Below are 24383 nucleotides of genomic sequence, written 5' to 3'. Positions count from 1 at the left end.
TGAGTCATGAGCTCTTAAGGAAAGGTCTTAGGAATCCTGTGTTTTGTTGTTGCTTTTAACAAGCTGCCCAGATGATTTTTAGCACCTAACAAGCTGGGGAGGAGGGGGACCTTATGTGATATAATTACCTCACCTTAAAAAGGGGAAGATATGGGGGAGACCCAGAGTCAAGCTACTAAATGAATTGCTTGAGTTGCTCAGCTAGTGAAGGTGGTAATGTGAATTCACTAATGCTGTGCTCTCTCTCACCTAACCTGGGTATCATTTTCCCATCTAAGGTTAGCACCTGTTTGGGGGCTGTCATAATAGTAGGTTGAAATGGTGTGTGTGTGTGTGTGTGTGTGTGTGTGTGTGTGTGTGTGTGTGTATGTAAACTTAAAAAGAGCTAGATGAATGTAGACATTAAATGGCTGAGTCAGGACACCAGCGCCATTGCTAAGGCTGCACCCCAGCAACATTTCAGTGCTTTAGTGAAGTAGTTTGAGCCTATTTTTTCTGAACTGGAAACTACCTGATGATTTTCCAAGGATAAGAGATGGGGTTTTTTTGTTTGTTTGTTTTGTTTTTATTGATTTAATAATAATCAATAAGACCATAGGATAAGAGAGGTACACTTCCCACCACTAGAATTCCATTTCCCATCCCCTCCGTTGGAAGCTTTCCTAGTCTTTTTTTTTTTTAAAGAATTTATTTATTTATTCATGAGAAAGATAGGAGAAAAAGAACCAGACATCACCCTGGTACATGTGCAGCTAGGGATCGAACTTGGGACCTCATGGTTGAGAATCCAATGCTTTATGCACTGCGCCACCTCCCAGACCACAGCTTTCCTATTCTTTATCCCTCTGGGAGCATGGACTCAGGGTCATTATGGGGTGCAGAGGTGGGAGGTCTGGCTTCTATAATTGCTTCTCCACTGGACATGGGCGTTGGCAGCTCAGTCCATACTCCCAGCCTGTTTCTGTCTTTCTTTAGTGGGGCAGGGATCTGGGGAGGTCGGGTCCCAGGGTACATCGGTGAGGTGATCTGTCCAGGGAAGTCAGGTTGGCGTCCTAGTAGCATCTGCAACTTGGTGACTGAAAAGCATTAAGATATAAAGCAGGGCAAATTGTTTAATAATCAGGAACCTAAAGGTAAGACTATAACAGTTGAGATTTGGGGGTCTCCATTTTGGAAAAAGCTGGTAGGTCTTCTATTTTAGGTATATTCCAAGGGGCCCATGACTTTACTAATTTTCGCCTGAGCCTGACAGCTAACATACAGGTGGGCTAAAGGTATTTTCTGGGGAGATGGTGTCAAGAGTTGGAAATTGGACTAGACAGCTGGGTCAGGGAAGAGAGTCGCTCCCAAATATGGGAAACGTTTATAAGTACTATTAACTGTAACCCCCATCGATGTGATCTGAGGCCCATATTCAGTGCAGGAGACTGTTTAACCTCTGCATCCCTGTAGGTCTGAGCTCACATTCTGTGGTCACAGCTAAGAACATTCTAGGCTTCACTCATTGCAGGACCCGTCTTCCTCAAGTGGCAGAGTATGTTGACCCAGCCTCTCTTCAGGGAATGATGCAGTCCCTATTAATATTGACCCACGTTGAGGACCAGGTCCTGTAGAGGCCCACAAGAGGGTGTGCTATGTTGTTCCTGATGGAGATCACCAGTGACAGTGGAGAGAGGGATTTGTGAGAGGTCTAGGCCCAGAATATTGGTTTTTGTTTTGGTTTGGTTTGGTTTGGGGATTTTGTTTGTTTTAATTTAAAAACAAGGTTTGGAGCCAGATGATAAATCACACAATAGAACTCACACTTTAGCATATAGAAAGATGCCCAGACCACCACATAGCGGCACTGTGCTTAATACCAAGGGGAACTGCCTGAGGGATGGAGCAGTACTCTAGTATCTCTTCTCTCTCTCTGGAAAATTAAAAGGGAAAATTAAATTCACCAGGAGCAGTAGAGTCATGCATGTGTAAAATCTCAGTAGGCAGAAAATATTAATAAATAATACTAATATTATTTATTAATATTGTGCTAGTTTCTTCAGCAATAGCTCATTGCTATTCCTAGCTCATTGTCTGAGACCCATGAAGTTCTAGCTTCAGTCCCTGGCACAGCTATATGCCAGAGCTGAGCAGCTTTCTCTGGACATATTCCCTCTCTCTCTCTCTCTCTCTCTCTCCCTCTCTCTCTCCCTCCCTCCCTCCCTCCCCTTTCCCCTCTCCCCCTCCCTCTCTCTCCCTCTCCCTCTTCCTCTCCCTCTCTCTCAAAAATGAATTAGTTAATTAATCTTAAAGAAAACACAAGTGCAGGGGCAGGGATAGATAGCATAATGGTTATACAAAGATACTGTCATGCCTGAAGCTCCAAAGTCCCAGGTTCAGTTCTCCGCACCACCATAAGCCAGAGCTGTGCAGTTCTCTGGTGAAAGAAAGAGAGAGAGAGAGAAAGAAAGAGGGGAGAGGGAGGGAGGAAGAAAGGAAGGCAGGCAAGACAAGTGCTAGTCTTTTACTTAGGTCAGCATTTTGATGGGCCCGCTATGAATTTTCTGTCTCTTGAACAAAGTTGAGTCTAACACCAGTAACCCCACACAGGTGTGAAATTGAAGCTACTCTTGAGAGGCTGAAGAAACTAGAACGTGATCTCAGCTTTAAAGAGCAGGAGCTCAAAGAGCGAGAAAGACGACTGAAGATGTGGGAGCAAAAGCTGACAGAGCAGTCCAACACCCCGGTGAGTACTCCCCAGCCTGTCAGCTTCCCGCCTCCCCCACTCAGAGCCCTGGCCAAGCATGGTGCATGATTCCCCTGCCTCCCTCCACCACCACCTCCTCACTTCCTGCCTGTGCCTGCCTCGTACAGGAGCCGCATTTATGCTCAAGTAGTGCTCATGTCTAATTTCAATTAACCAAACATCAGGAACTTAGTACTCACCCTATTTGTGACTCTTTCCCTAAGAACTCTTATTCTGTCACAGGTAGTGAAGCAGGTCTGCAGGTGTCTGTCTTTCTCTCTCCCTCTCTGTCTTCCCTTCTCCGCTCAGTTTCTCTCTGTCCTATCCAACAACAGTGACAGCAGTAACAACAACAATGATAATAACAACAACGATAAAAAACGAGGGCAACACAAGGGGAAAATGGCCTTCAAGAGCAGTGGATTTGAGCGCAGATACAGAGCCCCAGCAATAACCCTGGAGGCCAAAAAAATAAAAGAGAAAAATAAAGCCCATCTGTGAGATCCCCAGAACATAAGCCTAATACTGATTAATTCTTTGTAGTCCATCAGTAATTAATCAATGTAACACCAAGGTAACTATCTGAAATACATCTTTGGGTATCAGGAATTAACCAAATTTCCCTTTGAAAATAAAGGTTAACAGGACTTAAATGACAAGCATTGATATCTCTTCCCTAGTTTAGTGTTCTGATCATGGGCAGAAAAGATAAGGAAAAAACTTCTTTCTGGACAAACTCTCAATAATTTTTACTACACTTAGGAAGTAACTTGGTTTCTTTCATATCACGAATATTGTTTTTAAGGGTTTTATTTAGACACTAACCATGAACTTACATATTGACAGGATATATTAAAGTCTAAGGAATTTCAGAATTCTTCCACATTTTAGATTTATTATTTCCAAAATCAAATATAAATTGATAATTTTTTCCAAGGTTTTTTTAATGGGTAATGTTTCTGTGCCTTAAAATCAAAACTTAATGGTAAGACTATAAATAAACTTGTTATGTATTTAAAATTCATTTTTGACTGTTGCTAGGTCAGCTATACCAAAAAAATACTTAAGTATCCCTTACTTTATGAACTTCAAAAACTTTTCCTATTTTTAGCAGTCTTAATCTCCATTAAGCAGCCCATGTCCAGCTGCAAAATATTTTCCAGTGTCTAAAGTATAAAATAGATCATCTCCTTTTCGAACTTATGTTGAAAGCAACTCGATGGCCTAAAAAGGAAAATAAAATGGATTTAAATGCTTATTACCAGTTTTAACTTTCTCAAAACTGGCACTGGTTATCCAGGGAATCCCAAAGTAAGAGCTCAGTTTCTATATATAAGACTGTCGTGAGACATTTAAAATGTGCCGCATTATTTAAGTCCACTGACTGTAACATGCCTTCCAGAAAGAAGTCAGTGGCAGTTTCCCATTCTGGTTGAATCTGTTATCAATAGACAGACTGAGAAAGCATCACCCTTACGGGTCTGCAAGAGCACCAATTGTCCCAGGGCCGAGATGCCATGCACGATAGGGCCTCTGCTTGTCGTGGCTTTTTATGGTTAGGCCTTCCCCCCAGCCCACCCCCACCCCCAAGTACCTTGAAATCCTAAACTATAAAGCACTGAATGGCTTGACTCTTTTCTAAATGTAGCTCTGTTCAGGGAAACTGTAAACTGACTAAAGAGTGCTTTAAGACCTTTCTTTAGTTCATGGACATTGGTTTCACTGAGAAATGCTGAGCTGCCTGGCTGTTCGTAACATAGCTGTGTAGTAAATAATGAAGCCCTATGAGAGCGGCGGGGGTTGTGTGCTTACATTTTAAATGCAGAAACTTCTTCTGTACAAGAGATGTTCTGAGGTCTGCCTCTAACAATGGACAGCATGAAGCACTATCTCAATAAGATTTTCTTTTTTATTTACGAGGGCTAAGCTTTCTTTACAGTACTTGCTTTTAAATGTCTCTCCTGCTTAATGCTGGTGTTTCTGGCAGAAAGAAAGTTTGTGTTCGGGTATTTTATAAATAGCTACTTCCTTTCATCTCCACATCAGTTTCTACTAGTTAATGTTAAATGAGGCATCTGAGAGAGGGAAAAAAATGAGATAAATAAGGTAAGCTTCCCCACCTGCAGGGGGGTCGCTTCACAGGCGGTGAAGCACGTCTGCAGGTGTCTGTCTTTCTCTCCCCCTCTCTATCTTCCCCTCCTCTCTCCATTTCTCTCTGTCCTATCCAACAACGACGACATCAATAATAACTACAACAACAATGAAAAACAACAAGGGCAACAAAAGGGAAAATAAATATTAAAAAATAATAAGGTAAGCTTTCTAAAAAAGAAGGTGGAAGGCCGGGTGGTGGACCGCCTGACTGAGTGCATAAGCTACAATGTGGAAGGACCCAGGTTCAAGCCCCTGGTCCCTGTCTGCAAGAAGAAAGCTTCAAAAGTGGGGAAGCATTGCTGTAGGTGTCTCTCTGTTTCTCTTCCTCTCTATTCTCCCCTTCCTCTCAATTTTGGCTATCTCTATCCAGTAAATCAATAAAGATTATAAAATTTTAAAATAAAAATCAAAAAGTAGGTGGAAGGGCTAGGTGGTGACTCACCTGGTAGAGCAGATGTGTTACAATACACAAGGACGCAGGTTCAAGCTCCTGTCCCCACCTGCAGGGAGAAGCTTCGTAAGTGGCAGAGCAGTGTAGCAGGTGTCTCTCATATGAAGTTCTTGTAGAACTAGCAACACCACAGGTTCTTTCCTAATACAGTGGGATTTTTTTTTTAATGCAACTCTCTTCAGTTTAAAAATTAGGAAATGGGAGTCGGGTGGTAGTGCAGCGGGTTAAGTACACATGGCGCAAAGTGCAGGGACCGGCATAAGGATCCCGGTTCGAGCCCCTGGCTCCCTACCTGCAGGGGAGTCACTTCACAGGCGGTGAAGCAGGTCTGCAGGTGTCTGTCTTTCTCTCCCCCTCTCTGTCTTGCCCTCCTCTCTCCATTTCTCTCTCTGTCCTATCTGACAACGACGATATCAATAACAACATCAATAATAACAACAACAATAAAAAACAAGAGCAACAAAAGGGAAAATAAATAAATATTAGGAAGTTAGGATTTTTTTTTTCTCTCCTTCTATTTGAAAGGGCAGAGAGAAGTTGAGAGGAAAGGAGGAGATAGAAAGAGAGACATCTGCAGCGCTGCTTTACTGCTTATGAAGCACCTCTGCAGGGGGAGGGACTAGGGGTTTGGTAGTGTGTGCGCTCAGCCAGGTAAACTACCACCCAGCCCCAGGAAATTAGAAGTCCTTTACATCCAGAATGTAAAGTTCAGCCCAAGGTTTATTGTAAATATAGCCGTATTTAACCAACCTCAAAACCAAGAACCTTAAATTTGTTAATTTTTCAAAAGAGGCTCAGAATCTCTCAGATTCACCCCTGAAACCAACATGGCCAGCATTTATAGAAGGTGGGCTATCGGAAATAATTGCATTAGGTTGAGAAGACATGTCTGCATCCATGGTAAGAAGAAGTCCTCAGGGCCAGGCTGGGGGTGGAGGGTGCATCTTGCTAAGACACAAGCACTGTCAAGTTGAAAATGGAGAAATGTAGTGATCTGACTTGCTCCTCGTCCCCCTTCTTCCCAATTCCACCTGGATTTACATACTTGCCTATAACGTAAATGTTGGAGGCAAGCCTGGACTTTCTTTATAAGTGATATTTTTCTTGTTTGTATATTTTAATCAAGAGAGGGAGTCATAGCATCATCCTGGCATATATGGTGCTGGGGATCAAATTCAGAAACCCAGGCTTTCAAGTCCAATGCATTTTTTCTTTTTCTTTTTTTAAATATTTATTTATTCCCTTTTGTTGCCCTTGTTTTATTGTTGTAGTTTTTATTGATGTTGTCATTGTTGGATAGGACAGAGAGAAATAGAGAGAGGAGAGGAAGACAGAGATGGGGAAAGAAAGAGAGACACCTGCAGACCTGCTTCACTGCCTGTGAAGCGACTCCCCTGCAGGTGGGGAGCCGGGGGCTTGAACTGGCATCCCTATGCTGGTCTTTGCACTTCATGCCATGTGCCCTTAACCCACTGCACTACCGCCCAACTCCCCCAATGCATTTTTTCTTTTTTTTTTTTGAAATTTAAAAAAAAAATTTAATTTAATTTATTTATTCCTTTTGTTGCCCTTGTTTTATTGTTGTAGTTATTATTAATGTCGTTGTTGCATAGGACAGAGAGAAATGGAGAGAAGAGGGGAAGACAGAGATGGGGAGAGAAAGATAGACACCTGCAGACCTGCTTCACTGCCTGTGAAGCGACTCCCCTGCAGGTGGGGAGCTGGGGGCTCGAACCAGGATCCTGCCGCTGGTCCTTGTTCCTGCTCTTAACCCGCTGTGCTACCGCCCGACTCCCCAATGCATTTTTTCTACTGTGCTACCTCCCAGGCCAAACGAGAATGTTTTCATAAATTGAATAGCTAGTGTCTTAGCTTATCTGACTGTAATAAGTAATAGGTGAAAGCAAGTAAATTCTAGATTCATTTTTAGTGTATAGCCACATACTAATCTAACTAATCTGATCCAGATTTAACTAGAACCTTATTGACTAGAACTGTTTTCACTCTTCCTCTAATATTTTCTTATTTGGTACAGTTTCCTGGCTTTTGTTTGAAATTTAATCTCTGCTTCATTTATCGATATAATCACTAACTCTGTATTTCTGTGTGATGGTGAAATCGGGAAAAATTAAGAGAAGAGAAATCCTAAACTATTCTGTCTTAAGCAAAACGAAGGTGTAAAACTTGTAACTTCCTTCCCATTTGGAACTTGACTTGCTATAGTGCTTTGCAAACTTTTGGTTGTGATTAACTTTGTCATTTGTAAAATATGACACATGTGCTGGTTGGCCAAGCCTGAGTTAATAAACTCAAATAATTCATTTATTTCACTAATCGTTTGCCTTCTGTGCAATGCCTACTAATTTTGTGGTATCTGTTTCCTTTATTTAAGTTGGTCCTAATTTCTCTTTTTACTTCTGTCCTTTCTTCCCCTGTGATAGCTTCTCTTGCCTCTTGCTGCAAGAATGTCTGAGGAGTCTTACTTTGAATCTAAGACAGAGGAATCAAACAGTGCAGAGATGTCTTGTCAGATCACAGCAACAAGTAACGGGGAGGGCCATGGCATGAACCAAAGTCTACAGGCCATGATGCTGATGGGCTTTGGGGATATCTTCTCAATGAACAAAGCAGGAGCTGTGCTGCATTCTGGGATGCAGATAAACATGCAAGCCAAGCAGAATTCTTCCAAAACCACATCTAAGAGAAGGGGGAAGAAAGTCAACATGGCCCTAGGGTTCAGTGATTTTGACTTGTCAGAAGGTGATGATGATGATGATGATGGTGAGGAGGAGGAAAATGATGTGGATAATAATAGTGAATGAAAACAGAATGCAAAACCATAGAATCTAGAAGGTTTGGAAGAAAACACAAGCAAATGGTTATCTTAATCTGCACAAACACCAGAAAGGAGGTAGAAAACCAGCTACTGCATTGTTGGGCCAGTTACTTTTGTATGATAGTCATTTCTCTATCAGCTTTACTGTTGATTTGTTTTTGCTTACTGAAAATAAGTGTGAGGAAACAATTAAGCCAAAAATGGTATATTTACTGAATCAGCAGATGTGGTGCCTGATTATAGAAATCCATTATTCTGTAAACAGGATAGTACTTTTTATTTGTAACATTTTTTTTTCTTATGGCAATATATTGTCCTGTCAGAAATCATTGATATGGACTACAAGATCCAACAAGGAAAAAATTGAAAAGAAAGATTAGAACAAACACTTCTTCTGAAATACCTGAATGCCAGGAATTTTCAAAACTTCATGGCACAGCTACTCCAGGTCAGACCTGAGAGATGTCCTCAATAGTACACGTGAAGGAGGAATACTCTCATTTGAAACCAACAGCAGATGTTTCAGGCTTTCATACCAGTGCCAGCCCTGGAAGCTTCTTAACACACTGTCATCTAAGACCTAGCCTGTTCTTCATCCTAAGAAAGACAAGGTCTTAAAGGAATACTTCTAGACAGGGCAAGTGACGATATAGGCCTGGCCTGCACCTCCAGTAAGGGTGTGGTCATCTGTGTTCACTTTCCAGAGGGGCCTGATAATCCTGGATTCTGCGTAGCTATGGAGCTCATTTGAAGAGGGCACTAGATATTATAAAAGAAATGTAAAAGATCAGTTATCCTTACTTGAGTAAGATGCAGGCAAAGAAGGCCCTTTTTAATCTTGAAACTGACTTCCTAGAGTCGTCTTTCTTGAACCCTGAATCTGCCAAGCTGCTGTTAGTAAGAAGTATTACTTTACAAACCAACTTAGCCAGAGAATTCCTCAGCATGTTTTCACATATTTGTCAAGATATATTTAAACTCCAAAACTCTGCTTTAAAAAAAAAATCTACAAAACATTTGTAGTTCTGAAAGACAAAGAACAAAAACTTTTTCTGAAGCCTAAGTTAGAAAGTAGTGCCATTCATTAATTAGACTGTAAAACCGAAACTCTTTTGGTAGTTTCTTTTAGGGAAAATTAAGGCAAAAATTGTTGGTACATAGATTATCTAAAACACTTTCTAAATATATTCAGTCATAAAATGCCTCTTGGAATTTGAAGCATACATAACATGCCTCTAATCCCCATTAAGAATGAAAAATTCCACAAACTCATCAGTACATGGTACCGTCTTTATTTGGAGAAAAAAAAAATAACAAGATACTCAGAGTGTTAGAGATAGAAGTCTACAGCATAGTCGTAATAAAAAATGAGATTATGACTCAGAGTTCTGGGTCTCCTTGCTGTGTAACTGGGTCAAATTATTAAGCCTTACTGTGTCTGTTTGCTCATCTTCAACAGAGGAATGTAACAGTGCCTACTTCAAAGTATTGTTGTGAGGGCTAAATAAAATAGGATAGTGCGTAATAGGTAAGTGCCAAACCCGTGGCCTGCTAGTTAATGTAGTTAATTGATACTGGTTATGCCAGTGAAATGACTGGACATTAAGTGGTTTCAGTAGACTTCTGAGAAACCAAACTGTCAATTCCCAGTGCTACTTGTTGAGTGGTAGGTGATGAAATTAGAAGTACGTCACTTTCAGTAAAGACAAAGAGAATATTCCTAGGACTTAAGCTATTCAGACAAATTTAATCTGTTGCTGTTTGAAGACTTAACGAACCCTGGCTAGGCTTACCTAGACTGAGGTGTTTGCAAGTGACATGTGTTACCTTTTAGTAGACGTGGAAAGAATAGAAAACCTTCCCTTAGAAAATGGATTCCCCACACACTTCTGATATGATGTTTAAATCTGTACAAACATAGACACAGACACATGTACAGTGCAGAATAGTTCTGGTGATGAATAGGCATACACATAAAAATATCATCCTGTCTATGCTTAAACACAGAGGAGTACAACTCCCTACTTCACACCAAGCCTCTCAAGCAGAACATTTTTTCAAGACATATAAATAATTTTATTGTAATTTTTTAATGCAGCTTACATAAAGTCTGATAATACCAACCTCATAGTCTCACTTCTAAGTTACATCTGTGGAAGCAAGTTTATAAATGTGTTAAGCCACTAAATTTTTTTTTAATTTTATTTTTTTATCAATGGGAGGGATAGGAAGAGAGAGAGAAAGAACCAGACATCACTCTGGTATATGTGCTGCTGGGATTGAACTCAGGGCCTCATGCTTGAGAGTCCAATCAAGCAGAACATTTGTAAAAATTATTTCTTTATTGGGGGGGTTAATGTTTTACAGTTGACAGTAAATATAGTAGTTTGTACATGCATAACATTTCTCAGTTCTCCACACAATGATACAACCCCCACTAGGTCCTCTGCCATCCTGTTCCAGGACCTGAACTCTCCCTGCTACCCACCCCAGAGTCTTTTACTTTGGTGCAATACACCCAACTCCAGTCCAGCTTCTCAAACAGAACATTTTAGAGCCAAGTAGTAAGTGGTGACTGTTTATAATGCACGACTACCCAGCATGCCTGAGGCAGTATGGCCCAGCAGTCTGCAGAAGAAAATCAACGATGGTAGCCTCTTTCACATCATTCTGGCAAAGACTCATTCAGTGAGCCTCCCTTCACCACACCAGGCACTGTTCTAGCGCCACATAGACAAAGGCTAGCAAGCTGAGATGGACAGAAATAAGGCAGGCACACCATATAGTATGTCAACATTGCATACTGGGAAATGGAGCAGGGAAGGGAGGATACAGCATGCAGGGAAGTGTTGTACACTTCAAACTGGTCAGAAAAGGCTTCACTGCTAAGGGAATCTCTTTGACTAATTTTAACTCCTATGCACTTTTTGTAAGAATATAAACCTTGCCTCATTTAACAATGATCAGCAATCACTTTACAGCATATAAATGGAATGAATCTGACACTGCACTTGTCTTAACTTACATACAAAGCTGTTATTGTACATAAAGTTGTGTGCATTAATAAAGACAGCCAAATAGGACCAAAAGAGAAAAGAGCCTAAACTAAGATCTAGATTTATCACATTAGGTAATACTTGTTTAATATCGTAGCTGCTGCCATCTTCCTCACCCGTGTTCTAGAGGTGGCCATGGTGTTACCATTAAGAAATAGCAAGGATTTAAGATACAGCAGACTGATCACCTTAACGAGAAGCTTGAAACCGTTCATGTCAGGAGCCCAGTGAAGAATTCAATTCAAAATACCAACAAACTGTCCCATATACCATTGGGGTACTTGCTAGCTCTGGCAGTTGTAGAATATACATTAGTCCGCCCCACCCACCCACCCAACCCCAACCACCCCACCCCACCCCCCACCAAGCAAAATCACCCAAGTCAAAAGATGCACTTTCAGAATTACAGCCACTATACAACCTGAATTTTGTACAGTCATGGGACTTAAGTCACTACTTGTGGACAAGGCTTATTTTGACTTTACAATCTGGAAAAAACGTAGTGAAACAGATACATTTGCTGGCGAGGAGGCGGGTGCAGTGAAGAGGTGGTGTTACTTTCCTGTTACACTGATTCCACAATAAAGAAAAAAGAAAAACTTCATTGAGAGAACTGTAATTCTGCGAAGTAGCAAGGTTGATTTAAAAGAGTCCTTTCACTAAGTCGTGTTTGCTTGCAAAAATCATATTTTAATCTTTCTTATAAGTAAGCAGTAGAAAAAGGCTGAGGCACATAGCATGTTTGTTGATGATGTAGACATGTTGAAGGTTGGTCTTAGACCAGAGAAAGATTTAACATGCAGTAGCGTCATTATACATTACGAGCAGTGAATTCCAGCTCGATCTCCACAAAAATAAAAAAAAGACAACTGGGGCTAGGGTAAGTTTGGGAGAATTCAGAATGACTTCTCAAAATCACTACAGTGTAAATAACTATAGGATTTTCTTTAGCGTGCTAAGAATTTCATGAAAAGATAGTTTTAAGACTTTTTTTTCTGAGTTAAATATTGACTCTTAAGTTTTTGAAACACTAACCTCATTGCAGTCCTTCAAAAAGGAAAAAATAAATCTAGCTTAGTCTCATCATGCCACATAGATGATAGAGGACAAGTTTTTCTATAATCAGGCACCTTTTGATGCTTTTGAGTAAGACTGTTTTGCTCTTTAGATTTTAAGCATTAGCAGAGAAAAAAGAGCTTGCTCTGTTCCTTTGCTGTGGTGTAACCTGATAACTCTAGACACAGCCTTGCTGTGCTGACAAACAAGTGTCTACCGGAAAGTCTGGAGGACTAGCTATATTCTCTCCGATTCCAACCGAATTTGCACTCTGCTGAGGAGCTGTCTGGCGTGTGGTTCCATTTACTTCAGAGCTAGACCTTCAAGCACCAACATGAACTATTTTATACTGTGTGCAGAATAGTATATCTACTGGTGTCAGGTACAATGCACTGCACAGTTTGTTTTTGCACTGTTTTAAAAGTTTTGTACTAAATAATAGAAAATATTTATATTCTTTGAGTGTGAGCTTTAAAAAGATGGCATTATCACTTTATTGTTTTTTTAACAAAGCCTCTTTTTTTCACAATTATTTTACTGCAATGTTATTCTGAGCAAGTCCTATGCCAAAGATCATGTATAATGTTTGTATGGAATGTTAAATTTGACTCCTGTGTGCCAAGACTACTCAGTTACTGACTTCGCGGTTGGAATTTGATATTCCAGCGCACAGTCCACAGTGTATTCAGAAATCTGGTTGGTGTCATACATTTCATTTTGATGTGAACTTTTCTTTGCTTCCTTTGTTTTAAAACTACATTTTGCAATAAACGTTTTGACAGTAAATCCCTTTGTTATGTGTTGCTGTGTACATCAGATCTTTGTTAGACTGGATTCCCAACATCCTTTAAAGGAATCATTGTCACACGCATACACGTGAGGATGAGCTTCTCTTGGCTGAAATCAGTTGGAGTGTAAATAATGAATTTATAAAGTGATGGGGCAGTCATAAGGTGGGGTTTATGTTTATCCTCAAAGAGAGACAGAAATGCTTAGAACTCACCCTAACTGATATGTTAACAAGGTACAGAAAGCGTAAAGGAGATGGCAAGCCTCTGTGTGGCTGGAGATCATTAACTCTTACCCCTGTCTTGGCAAATTCAAACCATCTTGAGGCCTGGCTCCAGCTTTTTGCCCCCACTGATCTTTGCAAGTGTGGCACAAGAATCCCACTGGAGGGAGTCACCAGCTGGAGCTAGTGTCCTTTCCCTGCCCTCATCTCCACGAGCCGTCCTTAGAGCACAAGGTAACTCTTCTGCTCTCCTTTTGACAACATCATCAGAGATGTTAACTTGATTAGCTGTTTACTTAAAAATCTTCATTCTATCCAAAAAATACTTACTTACCAGCTTTGTTTAGTACATTTAGGAGATACAAACACACACACAATCAAAACATTACATACACATCCTCCCACTTGATGTGAAAACCAGCTTTGATGTAGAGAAATATTTCTGTAACTCAGTCTGTTGTTTCTTGGGCTAATCAAAAAAAGTTTTTTATTTGATATTTGCTTCCATGAGGGGAAGGGAGTGACATGTTTCTGCAGCTGTACTCGGCTGCCCTGACAAGAAATAAAACTGTTGTGAATTCTTTTTGGTCAAGTTCAGGCTTCGATTCTATTCCTCATATCAAGTGCCTATTTGCATTTTTAAAGCAGGTGAGTACATTTGATGACTCCTGCATACCTGGAGTCTTTTAGAGGAGGAAAACCAGAAGGACTCAGAGCACATGGAGGCAGAATACATACAAAGATAGCAGTGCATCTCCCTGTGACTTATCTACAAAATGCTAAGTCTGCACCTTCACAGTCATTATAGCCACTGGGGTTTCCCTTTTTAGTTATGTTAATTATATCTGACCTCATTTACCCTTTCCTCCTGGACATGTGCACATTGTATCAGGTGTTCTAGTTAAGGAAACTTCTCGCACATCTTCCTCCTCCCTGGCCCCCTACCCCAGTTTTTGTCTTGCTGCTTTTCCTCACTTGGAAGCATCTCTCCTGTTCTTTCTCTGCAGTGTCCAGCTCAAGCCATCATGCCATCCATGTCTTTATTGTAACCATTGAAACACTACCTTATCCCTACTATAACCATAGATATTGAACTCCGTGCCAGAGGACTAAGCATTTTAGAAAATGTACCCTGCAGTTTTATTCATTCCACAAATTGTTCAGCAAAAATGTACCAGATTATATGCCAAGTATTCTCTGACACTGAATAAACTAAAATGAAGTGACCTTGAACACACCCAGGTATAGGCCACACCTGCTTCACTCCAAATTAAGCTAAAAGAAGCCAAAGATTTGCCATTTCTAGCTAGGTCTTGAAGATGTGAGTTCAAAATACAAGATACCTATAAATGAGAAGGCTTAATTTACCCAACTTCAATTTATTATACTATTAGTAAGGTTAGCCAGATTTACTTCTTTATTCACAACTCTTTCACAGAGAGACAGAAAGAGAGAGGAGAGAGGATAGTGAAGAAGAAAAGGAACTGGTATCTGTGATATGGTTTGGATGACAGAGAGGAAGAGAGAGAGAGAGGATAGTGAAGAAGAAAAGGAACTGGTATCTGTGATACGGTTTGGATGACACTTGGCCACATTATTTCCCGAGTGACCCCAAAATTAAGCTAGTGGCTATAACAAACTCTAGTTCAACTCCCAGAACATGTATTTTTTATAAATACATAAGCATGCCTTACTTACCATGTAGCATTTAGCAGAATGAGTGGCTCTAGCTAAGCAGGTTGGAGTCTTCTATAAAGTCATCTTTCATGGCAGTGCATTTAGCCAAGAAAAAGTCTAGTTTGATTTACTCTTAGTCAGAGCAGCCCTCTGCAACCTGAGTTTCTAAGGATGATTCCAATTTCAGTCATCATCAATGGGTTCTGATATTTGTTCCTAAACTATAATACAAGTGAAATGGTTAGTTAAACATGTTAAAAAAAAAAAAATCCCCTGAGGAAAAAAAAAAGCATGTAAGTCATCTGGTTACCAAATGATTGCTTTGGAATCTTCATTAATAATCAAGATGACCTACACATTGACAGAGAATTCCAAAGCAAGCTTTGACAGTTAGCAGTGTCAGAAATCCCTTGATTGCCAAGGACTACACTATTGTGGGATGTAAGATGCGTTCAGTGTACAAACTACCAAGAGAAGAAAATCCCTTGGCATGCAAAGTCCAGCTTGTAGCAGCTCACAAGGAGCAATGAATTGTTCCTGAGAGATTGATGCACACAATTGGCTCCTGTGGGCAAAAATCTTGGGACACCAAGAAACTCCCAGGTCAGGAATATTGTTCCCCATTCAACCTATTCTGCAGGTGGAACCAAGCCAAATCAGCAGCCAAGAGCTCAGATCAGATGGCAAGGAGGCAAACCCCAAAGACAATGATACTATTACCTGTTTTTTATTATTATTATTTCATTCATATTTCCTGCGCAGCTGCTGCCTTCTTTTGATATTGGTGCCTGGACGGAAGACGATGTGGTAAGCTGCTTGTGTTAATGATTCCTTTCACTTGAGCAGGTAGTTCATGAATTTTCCCACAGGCTTTTAATGCAGCTAGAGGGCTAGGGGATTGGGGAAAGTCTTAACTGGAAGAAGTTGGCAAATACTGTATTATTTCTTTTTGAAGTTATTTATTTATTTCTATGACAGAGAGAGAGAGAGTGAGAGAGAGAGAGAGAGAGAACAAGAGCATCCCTCTGGCAGGTGCAATGTTAGGATCGAACTCAGAACCTCACACTCAGAGGTATGACACATTACCCACCCTCTCTGCCACCTTCTGGGCTGTATTTTTTTTTTCCCTATTTTTCACGCAGTAGTGATTAAGGCCTCAAGAGCAAGTATCTCTTCAGATCTTACAAAAAATTCCACCTACCTCTTTGCTTTGAAAGGCTTTCCAGAGTAATGGGCCAAAGACAAAGGGCGGAGCCAGGACACCAAATGAGCAGGCGCAAGAGGAAAAAAAAAATTATCTTCAGTTTTCCTGAAATACCAGGGAGGAAATTTGAACCAGAGCAGAACAAACTCTAGAAAGGAAAGTGCTAGATTGAGATTCTGCAGAACTGGGTTCCTTCCAGCCTTAGGCCTGCTCAGCAGTGCCAAGTTTGTGTTCACCATCTCCATGGAAGCTGGCCTTCCCAAGGAGGGCTGGGCCAGGCTCTCTGCAGATTCTGCAGCTGCAGCTAGAGAAAGCTCCATGTTTTTAAGCCCAAAAGAAATTCAACAACCTACATCCTGGGAGAAAACCTCAAGGTTTTCCGACTCGGCCTGTTGCATCTCCTTATCGGTTCATGAGGAACAAGTGTCCTTGATCAGAGACCTCAGAGGTTTCAGCCTGCCTTGGTCTATTTTACAAACTCAAAAAACACTTAAAAGACAAACAAACAGACCTTGTTCTGCCAGCCTTAGCACACGTACATTCTGGACAACAGACCAGCAACCCCTAGGCATAAACTTACTGGGAGAAACTCTTGGAAAGGTGTGAATACGTAACTCAACCTGGTTTCTAGACTGGAACATTTTCTCCCTGCCCTTTGTATTCTGTTGAAGGAGAATTGCTTTCAACATAAGCTAACCTCCCTGGCTTCTACAAGGAGAGGAAACTTGGCACTAGTTGCCTCCACTTCTTTCCATTCACTGCACCCTGGTGATCTAAATTTCCTGCCAACCCTGCTTAATAAGGAAAGAAGCCTTAGGATCTCCTTTATTCGCAGGCCTGGATGTAATCCCTTTATCCCCAGCTGCAAAGTTGGCCCATCTCATTTGAGAAGAAACTTTTTAAAGGCACTGAGTTCTAATAGCTATTTTTAGTCTTTGCTCTAAGGCGGAGGGTTTTTAAGCCATCTAAATAAAATTCCAGGGTCAAGGGCTCCTCAGAGAATTGTGAGGACTGGGTTTGACCTCCTTTCTAGCTCCCTTTGCCTGGGTAATGTGAAAAGCACCCACAAACCTGTACCAAGAGAAACTCTAGGTCTGAGAGCCATTGGGTCCAACCTCATTCTACTTGGGAAGCTCTGTGTTTTGACTTGTCTTGGGCTACCTAACTGCTTGGGGGCCAGTCCAAAAACAGAGGACACATCCTCCTCACCTCTTTTCCTCTTACTATGTGGCTCCTGTTACTGAAATAATTCACTTGTGGCCCCTCTCTATCCCATAAATCTGCAGGAACCTAAATAGAAAAAAAAATGATAAACAAGTGTCTTCTTGAAAAAAATTTAATGTCTCCCAAATAAGGATGAAAGCCAACAGTTCACCAAGTATCTAAAATCCCTAGAGGGAATGATAGTTCCAGTTTGCTTAGAGTTCCAAAACTGTAACCATACAAGCTTCCATTTTACTTTTGTGGTTGAGCCAAGAATTGTCACTACTTTAGTGTGCCAAAAGCTGTGTGCTCTGCTGTTAGGTCTGACTGCTGGCCTTGAATGTATCTTCAAAACTTTGTATGTCCTTTCTTTCACAGTATTTTTGGGTTCAGCAGCTCGTCACAAAAGGCAAGTGGAATAACTTACCTTCTTAATTCATGGAGTTAACTTTGCTTTGGGCACGATTTCATCTAATTTCATTCTGCCTCAAATCCCTCCAGGTGACTCTTCCGTGGAGATGAGTGTCTATGCAAGCTTGTTTAAGGAAAACAACATCACAGGAAAGCGACTGCTACTTCTGGAGGAAGAAGACTTTAAAGACATGGGCATCGTCTCCAGAGGACACATCATCCACCTGAAGGTACCTGGAAAAGGGAGGCCATTCACTCAACACCTCTTACTAAGCATTTCCTGGGGAGCAGATCCTGTGCAGTGATAAGAGACTGGGGACTAAAATTAGTCTGTTTTGCTTGTTGTTGGACTGAATTTCTGTATCTTACAACTTCTACTCCCTCCTCATAGTCTAGCAACTAGAGGGTTAGTGGATGGCACAGCTGAAACCACCTGGTTACAAGCCCATGCCACCAGAAGTCTCTGGTGGAGAAGTCAGATAGTGATGTTGTAAAGATGGTCAAATAGCAGCTATAAGAAGTAGGGTGGGAGTCACAAAGCAGATGAGAGCTGAAGAACAAGCAGGTGAAAACCAGGTGAGGTGGTGCAGGGGTAGGTAGTGCCAGAGACAGGTCTTGGTATGAGACACAATTCAGTGTGTCAGAGCATCTGGAAATACATCAGCGTGGCTCTTAAAGAATTGCCACCCTACTCAGAAGAGGTGACTCCAGAAAGCCATTGGAGGACTCCAGAGCCTTGATGGCCAGCATGTGGCATAAGCTACTGTGATAACTAAAACCCTGGAGGTGTTGAGTAATTTTGACCTGGAACAGATTGAAATGTGAATTTCAATCCCTCATTTCTCAGGAAAGCCTACCATTTCCCCTCAAAGTCTTAGGCTCCAACAGTTTGAAGGTTTATGCCTCTTTTTTTGTTGTGTTGTTATTGGTATTGTTACCTGCTTTGTTTTTTTCATAGTTTTTAGCAACTAGACCAGGGGTTTTTGATGGTGTTTTATTTTTCAGTTACTTAAACCAAGTAAGAATTGCTGACATCTTTGTTAACAGTGTTATTATCAGAGGGCTTTTCCAGAGCAATCTTAGGATAAAATCAAGTGTCCAAAACTCCAGTGTGGTTGGATAAAGCAATGTACAGAGATTAGAAAAAGAAGAAAGTGACAGAGCGCAGGGACCGGCGGGAGGATCCCGGTTCAAGCCCCCGGCCCCCACCTGCAGGGGAGTCGCTTCACAGGCGGTGAAGCAGGTCTGCAGGTGTCTGTCTTTCTCTCCCCCTCTCTGTCTTCCCCTCCTCTCTCCATTTCTCTCTGTCCTATCCAACAACTACATCAATAACAACAATACTAACTACAACAATAAAATAACAAGGGCAACAAAAGAGAATAAATATTTTTTAAATATTTTTTTTAAAAAGAGAAGAAAGTGAATAAAGAAGGAAATCTAAGAAATGCAGATTTCTTTTTAAGACTCTCCATCTTCACAAAGGATCTACCGACATATCAGCTATTGTTCCGCTGGTAGCTGCATAGAAGCTGCTAAGACTGGCTACTGTAGGGCTATTCCCACCAAGAGCCAAACAGAATCATCCTCTTCCATTCCACAGACCACAGATTCAGCTATAGAACCATCTTACAGACCCTCAGCTCTGTGTAGATGATATCTTGGCCTTTGTAGTTGGAAGGTATCTGCCAGACAAAAGTTAGATCCTGGTCCTTGTGCTTTGCGCCATGTGCGCTTAACCTGCTGCTCTACTGCCCAGCCCCCTCATTTCACTTTTTAAAAGTGCATCTAATTTTTTCTCACATTGGCACTTTTTCTCCTCTCCATGTGGTATGTTTAGTTCACAGAAAAACTGGATTATACCTAATGATCTTAAAATCATAATTTCATAGTAAAAGATGATTTCAAGATAAAATATCATTTATGATTAAATCATAATCAAGTGCGATTTAAAATTTTTTATATTTATTTATTTTCCCTTTTATTGCCCTTGTTACTTTTTATTGTTGTAGTTATTATTGTTGTTGTTATTGGTGTTGTCTTTGTTAGGACAGAGAGAAATGGAGAGAGGAGAGGGAGACAGAGAGGAGGAGAGAAAGATAGACACCTGCAGACCTGCTTCACCGCCTGTGAAGCGACTCCCCTGCAGGTGGGGAGCCGGGGGCTCGAACCCAGATCTTTACACCCATCCTTGTGCTTCGCTCCACGTGTGCTTAACCCACTGCGCTACTGCCCGACTCCCTAAAGTGTGATTTTAAAATCATAATTGCAGTTGTCCTCTAAGAATTTGTTGTGCTTGGTGGGGGGGAAAGGGAAGGCAATGGGAGGCAGTGTTGGACACACACCCATAGAAAAGCCCTAAATTGAACAATCATGATTCTCTCTCTTTCTCTCTTGCCCTACAATACTTTTCTTTTAAATTGATTTAATAATGATCTACAAGATCGTAGGATAAGAGGGGTACAACTCCCACCACCAGAGTCCTGTATCCCATCCCCTCCCTTGAAAGCTTTCCTGTTCTTTATCCCTCTGGGATCATGGACCCAGGATCATTAGGGGATGCAGAATGTGGAAGGTCTGGTTTCTATAATTGCTTCTCCGCTGGACGTGTCACCCCTACAATACTTGAAACACTATATTATAATTGGGTCTGTTCTCAATAGATGTTGAATATTAGCATCTCAAAGACACACATACACACATATATATATTAACCAAAAATTTTTTTGATCAATTAATTTTTATAATATCTGGAACTTCACTACTTTGGCAGACATAGAAAGAGAGAGAAAGAGACCACACCACCTTCAGTGCACTGGGGACAGGGCTCAAACCTGGCATGTACACCAGGAAAACCAGGATACTATTCAAGTCTGCTGTTTTACCATCATGAAAGAAATTTTTTTTTAAAATTCCCATAAGGGTTGCCCATACTTTATGGTTAGTGAGGGTCTGGTTTCCAGCCCCTAGTCCCCACCTGCAAGGTGGAAGCTTCATAAGCAGTGGAGTAGTTATGCAGGTGCCTATCCTCTCTTTCCATCTCTCACTTCTTTTATTTATTTTAATTAATTTGTTTAATTTAATTTATTTATTTTAACTTGTATTGGTGATTTGACATTGATTTACAAAATTACAAGATAACAAGGATACAATTCCACACCAGTCCCACCATGAGAGTTCTGTGTCTCCATTCCTCCGCTGGAAACCGCAGTAGTTCTCCCAAGGTCACAGATGTCTCCAAGATATATTTTTTTAAATATTTATTATTTCTTCCCTTTTGTTGTCCTTGTTGTTTATTGTTGTTGTTAACTGCTGTCATTGTTGTTGGATAGGACAGAGAGAAATGGAGAGAGGAGGGGAAGCCAGAGAGGGGGAGAGAAAGAGAGACACCTGCAGACCTGCTTCACCGCTTCTGAAGCGACTCCCCTGCAGGTGGGGAGCTGGGGGCTCCAACCAGGTTCTTAATCCAGTCCTTGCGCTTTGCGCCACCTGCGCTTAACCTGCTGTGCTATCGCCTGACTCCCTCCAAGATATTTTTATGAGCTACAGACAGAGCCCAATAAAGACTGGTGGTAATGGGGGGGGGTAGAGACAAGAACATTGGCAGTAGTGTGATGAACTGCACGTATACATGTTAAAGTGGAATTATACCCCCAAAGTCATATACTTTTATAGGTCAATATTAAGTCATGAGTAATAAAAAAGTTATTTCAGATTACTTAATATTAAAAAAGAGAATTTTTTATATGTGCCCAGTGATTTTTAATAATTGTTTGGCATTATCAGAGTATTAATAAAACCATGTTTGTTTTTAATTTACAGTCCGCCATTGAGAAATTAACCCATGATTACCTAAACTTGTTTCACTTCCCACCACTAACTAAGGTAAGATTTTTCCTTACTCAGTATTTCCGTTTTATAAATAAAAATTTTTTGAAAAAGATTTTTTTCCTTGCTGAAAATACACTACTTTTATTGCCACGTGCACCTGCCACTTCCACACTTAGATCTACAAAGTTCAGAAATGATTATTTGAAGTGAAATTGAATCCTGCCTATCCAACAAAAGGCCCATTGAGTGGCACTTAAGATACACACAAACAGAACACCTATGCTCCCTGCAAGTTAAAATATTAACAGCACAGTCATGATAAGAACAACACATGTCACCTTAGTGGCCAAGGGAAGACAAATGCTAAGTCTGCAAGTGAAGCCCTTTGGCCTCCTACCTGGCTGTGTGTGTGTGTGGGGGGGGGGACCTTTGTCCAACAGGTAAGTCACTGCAGGAATCCACACACCAGAACTATAATTGCCATTTGCATTGGGGAGACGTTATTGTATGGGCCACATATTAGCATATCTAATATTATTTTAATGTGTATGTATTTATTGAGAGAAAGAATAATAAAGGGAGAGAAAGAAAGAGGTCAAGATCACTGGCATAAGGTGTTGCCAGGGATTGAACCTGGAACCTCTGGGCCCTCAGGCAATCAAGTTGGTATTCTAACAGGCTGAGCTATCTCCAGGGCCCTTTAACATTGTATTTTTATACAGCCTGAAGGTATGTGGTTTAATTCTTTATAAAACTAGTAGACACCTGCAGTTAATACCCAGAATGATTCTCACTCACGAGCCAGTATGATTTTCCACCTTTAAGGCCTGAAAGTTCATTTTGTTTCTCTGTGTGATCCTGCACCCACATGTGCCCTAGGAATGCACCAACTCTATTTGGGGACGGCCTGTCAATCAAGATATCTGAGTGTTTGGAACTCTCAAGGTGAAAGCTCACAGTGCAGCTCCAGGTGTTAGGTGTGCTTCAAGAGTAAAACTGAAAAACGCCATGTGCATGGTAAAAAAAAATGTAAGACAGTGCCATTCCACTTGGACTACAGCAGACACATCACTGCAAAGTTCTTTAAGGCTTATTCTCCTACTTTAAATCATCTTAATTTGGGGAGGGGTAGTAGTGCATCCATGCAGTTGAAGACACCAATTACCATGCACAGAGACTCAGGTTCAAACCCCTGCCCCTCACTGTAGGATAGGAAGCTTCACGAGTCATAAAACGGTGCTATTGGTGTCTCTCTTTCTCTTTCTCTAGTCTTCCCCCTCCTCTCTCAATTCCTCCTTATCCCATCAGATAAAAAAAATAGAACAGGAAAAAAAAAAGTTTTCAGTGTAATCCAAAATAAACAAAACTTAAGCAATACATTAAAGTAGAAAACAAATGCAAGATGCTGAGAGGTCAATGCACAAATGATAGTCCTTGGTTTTCTGTTTTAGGACTCGGTAGGTGAACCTGAAGAAAATGAGGAAAAAATTGTGAACCTTGAACTTGTTTTCGGTTTTCATTTGAAACCAGGAACTGGCCCACAGGTGAATCAAATTTTTAATCCCTTGGATCACTTTCAATGTAGTTCTCTTTTTCCTCTCCTAGAAATCTAGGGCTTATTACACACCCCGCCGCCATCACCACTACCAACAACTGCTAACTCAATTCTGAGTAAATTTGTAGACTTTATAAAATAGAGATAAATTGAAGGGCTGCCAACTGCCTGTGTAATCCAATCTAGGAATCGAACTCTCTCAGCTGAAGAGTCCTGTGTGAGAGTTCTCAGACCCCCAAGGAAACAAACAGTTAAGTATGGCCAGGGGCAAGGTGGTGAACTCCTGAATGATTGTTTATGCTGCTTGGCATTAAGGCTTCCTGATTCCTGGTTCTTGAGGGGTCCTGTTTCTTAAGGGGTTCATGTCTAAAGTGAAACAATACAGAATGTAGATCTGGCAGGCTATATGGAAATTTAAATTGTCAGTTCCAAACTGACACCGGACTTTTCAACCAACATTTGTTCAGTCAACTTCCACTTTATGTTTTTTTTAACTTTATTTATTTTTCCCTTTTTTGCCCTTGTTGTTTATCATCGTTGTTGTTATTGCTGTTGTTGTTGTTGGATAGGACAGAGAAAACTCGAGAGAGGAGGGGAAGACAGAGAGGGGGAGAGAAAGATAGACACCTGCAGACCTGCTTCACTGCCTGTGAAGCGACTCCCCTGCAGATAGGGTGCCAGAGGCTCGAACCAGGATCCTTACACCAGTCCTTCGCTTTGCACCACCTGTGCTTAACCTGCTGGGCTACCGCCTGACTCAAATTATGTTTTGAAGTGTAAAAAAAAGTTGGTCTAGGTGATATGTGAACTGGGATTTAGTTTGTAATAATTTTGACCACCTGTGTGTCCTCAGTGTACAGTGCAAAGTTTTGGATGCTATTCTTTTCACCCATTTAACAAATGAGAACACTGGGGCTCAAAACTGTTAAATAACTTGTCCAAGTGTTATGTGGCCAGCAGGTAGGAGAATTAGAATTAGAGCACAGGCTTCTCTGACCCCCGAATTCAACTCTGTTTACATCTTTCCCTTAAGGCAGCCCAGACGCTTTGTAAGCAACTCTTCACACTCTTCAACTAGTTGCCCCGCAGAACTGTGTAGGGTCAGATGGCCCACTGGCCCCTCACGAGTAAAATCACATGGACCCCAGACATTTCTTAGGAACAGTACTTGGAAATGACTGGGAATTGTTTTGAAGGAATGTTCTTTCTAGGAAA

At 41.0% G+C, this 24383-nt stretch overlaps 1 protein-coding gene and 1 long non-coding RNA gene across 5 annotated transcripts in view; one reads left to right on the top strand and one right to left on the bottom strand.

Annotated features, from left to right (window-relative positions):
• The window catches only part of MAP3K20 (mitogen-activated protein kinase kinase kinase 20), a 179505-nt gene that overhangs the window by 117717 nt on the left and 37405 nt on the right, over positions 1-24383 (top strand). For 3 of the 4 annotated variants that reach the window (XM_060177708.1, XM_007527211.3, XM_060177707.1), the window contains exons 11-12: positions 2590-2725; positions 7772-13064. In XM_060177708.1, the coding sequence (XP_060033691.1) occupies positions 2590-2725; positions 7772-8152 (517 nt within the window). In that variant the 3' untranslated portion in view covers positions 8153-13064. Of the gene's footprint in view, positions 1-2589; positions 2726-7771; positions 13065-15729; positions 15775-17752; positions 17784-17875; positions 18016-21604; positions 21668-23064; positions 23158-24383 lie in introns of those variants that run through there. The other variant, XM_007527210.3, reaches the window with a different exon arrangement.
• Positions 13195-16401, bottom strand: LOC132534246 (uncharacterized). Its single transcript, XR_009545930.1, has 4 exons — positions 16169-16401; positions 15688-15849; positions 14989-15188; positions 13195-13842 (listed from the first exon to the last, which is right to left on the bottom strand). It is a non-coding gene; the product is annotated as an uncharacterized LOC132534246 (long non-coding RNA).

The sequence above is a fragment of the Erinaceus europaeus genome, chromosome 18 (genome assembly GCF_950295315.1).
Source record: "Erinaceus europaeus chromosome 18, mEriEur2.1, whole genome shotgun sequence".
NCBI lineage: Eukaryota > Metazoa > Chordata > Mammalia > Eulipotyphla > Erinaceidae > Erinaceus > Erinaceus europaeus.
The sequence above is the reverse complement of the archived record's forward strand: the minus strand, read 5'-3'. Positions and strand labels throughout refer to the sequence as shown.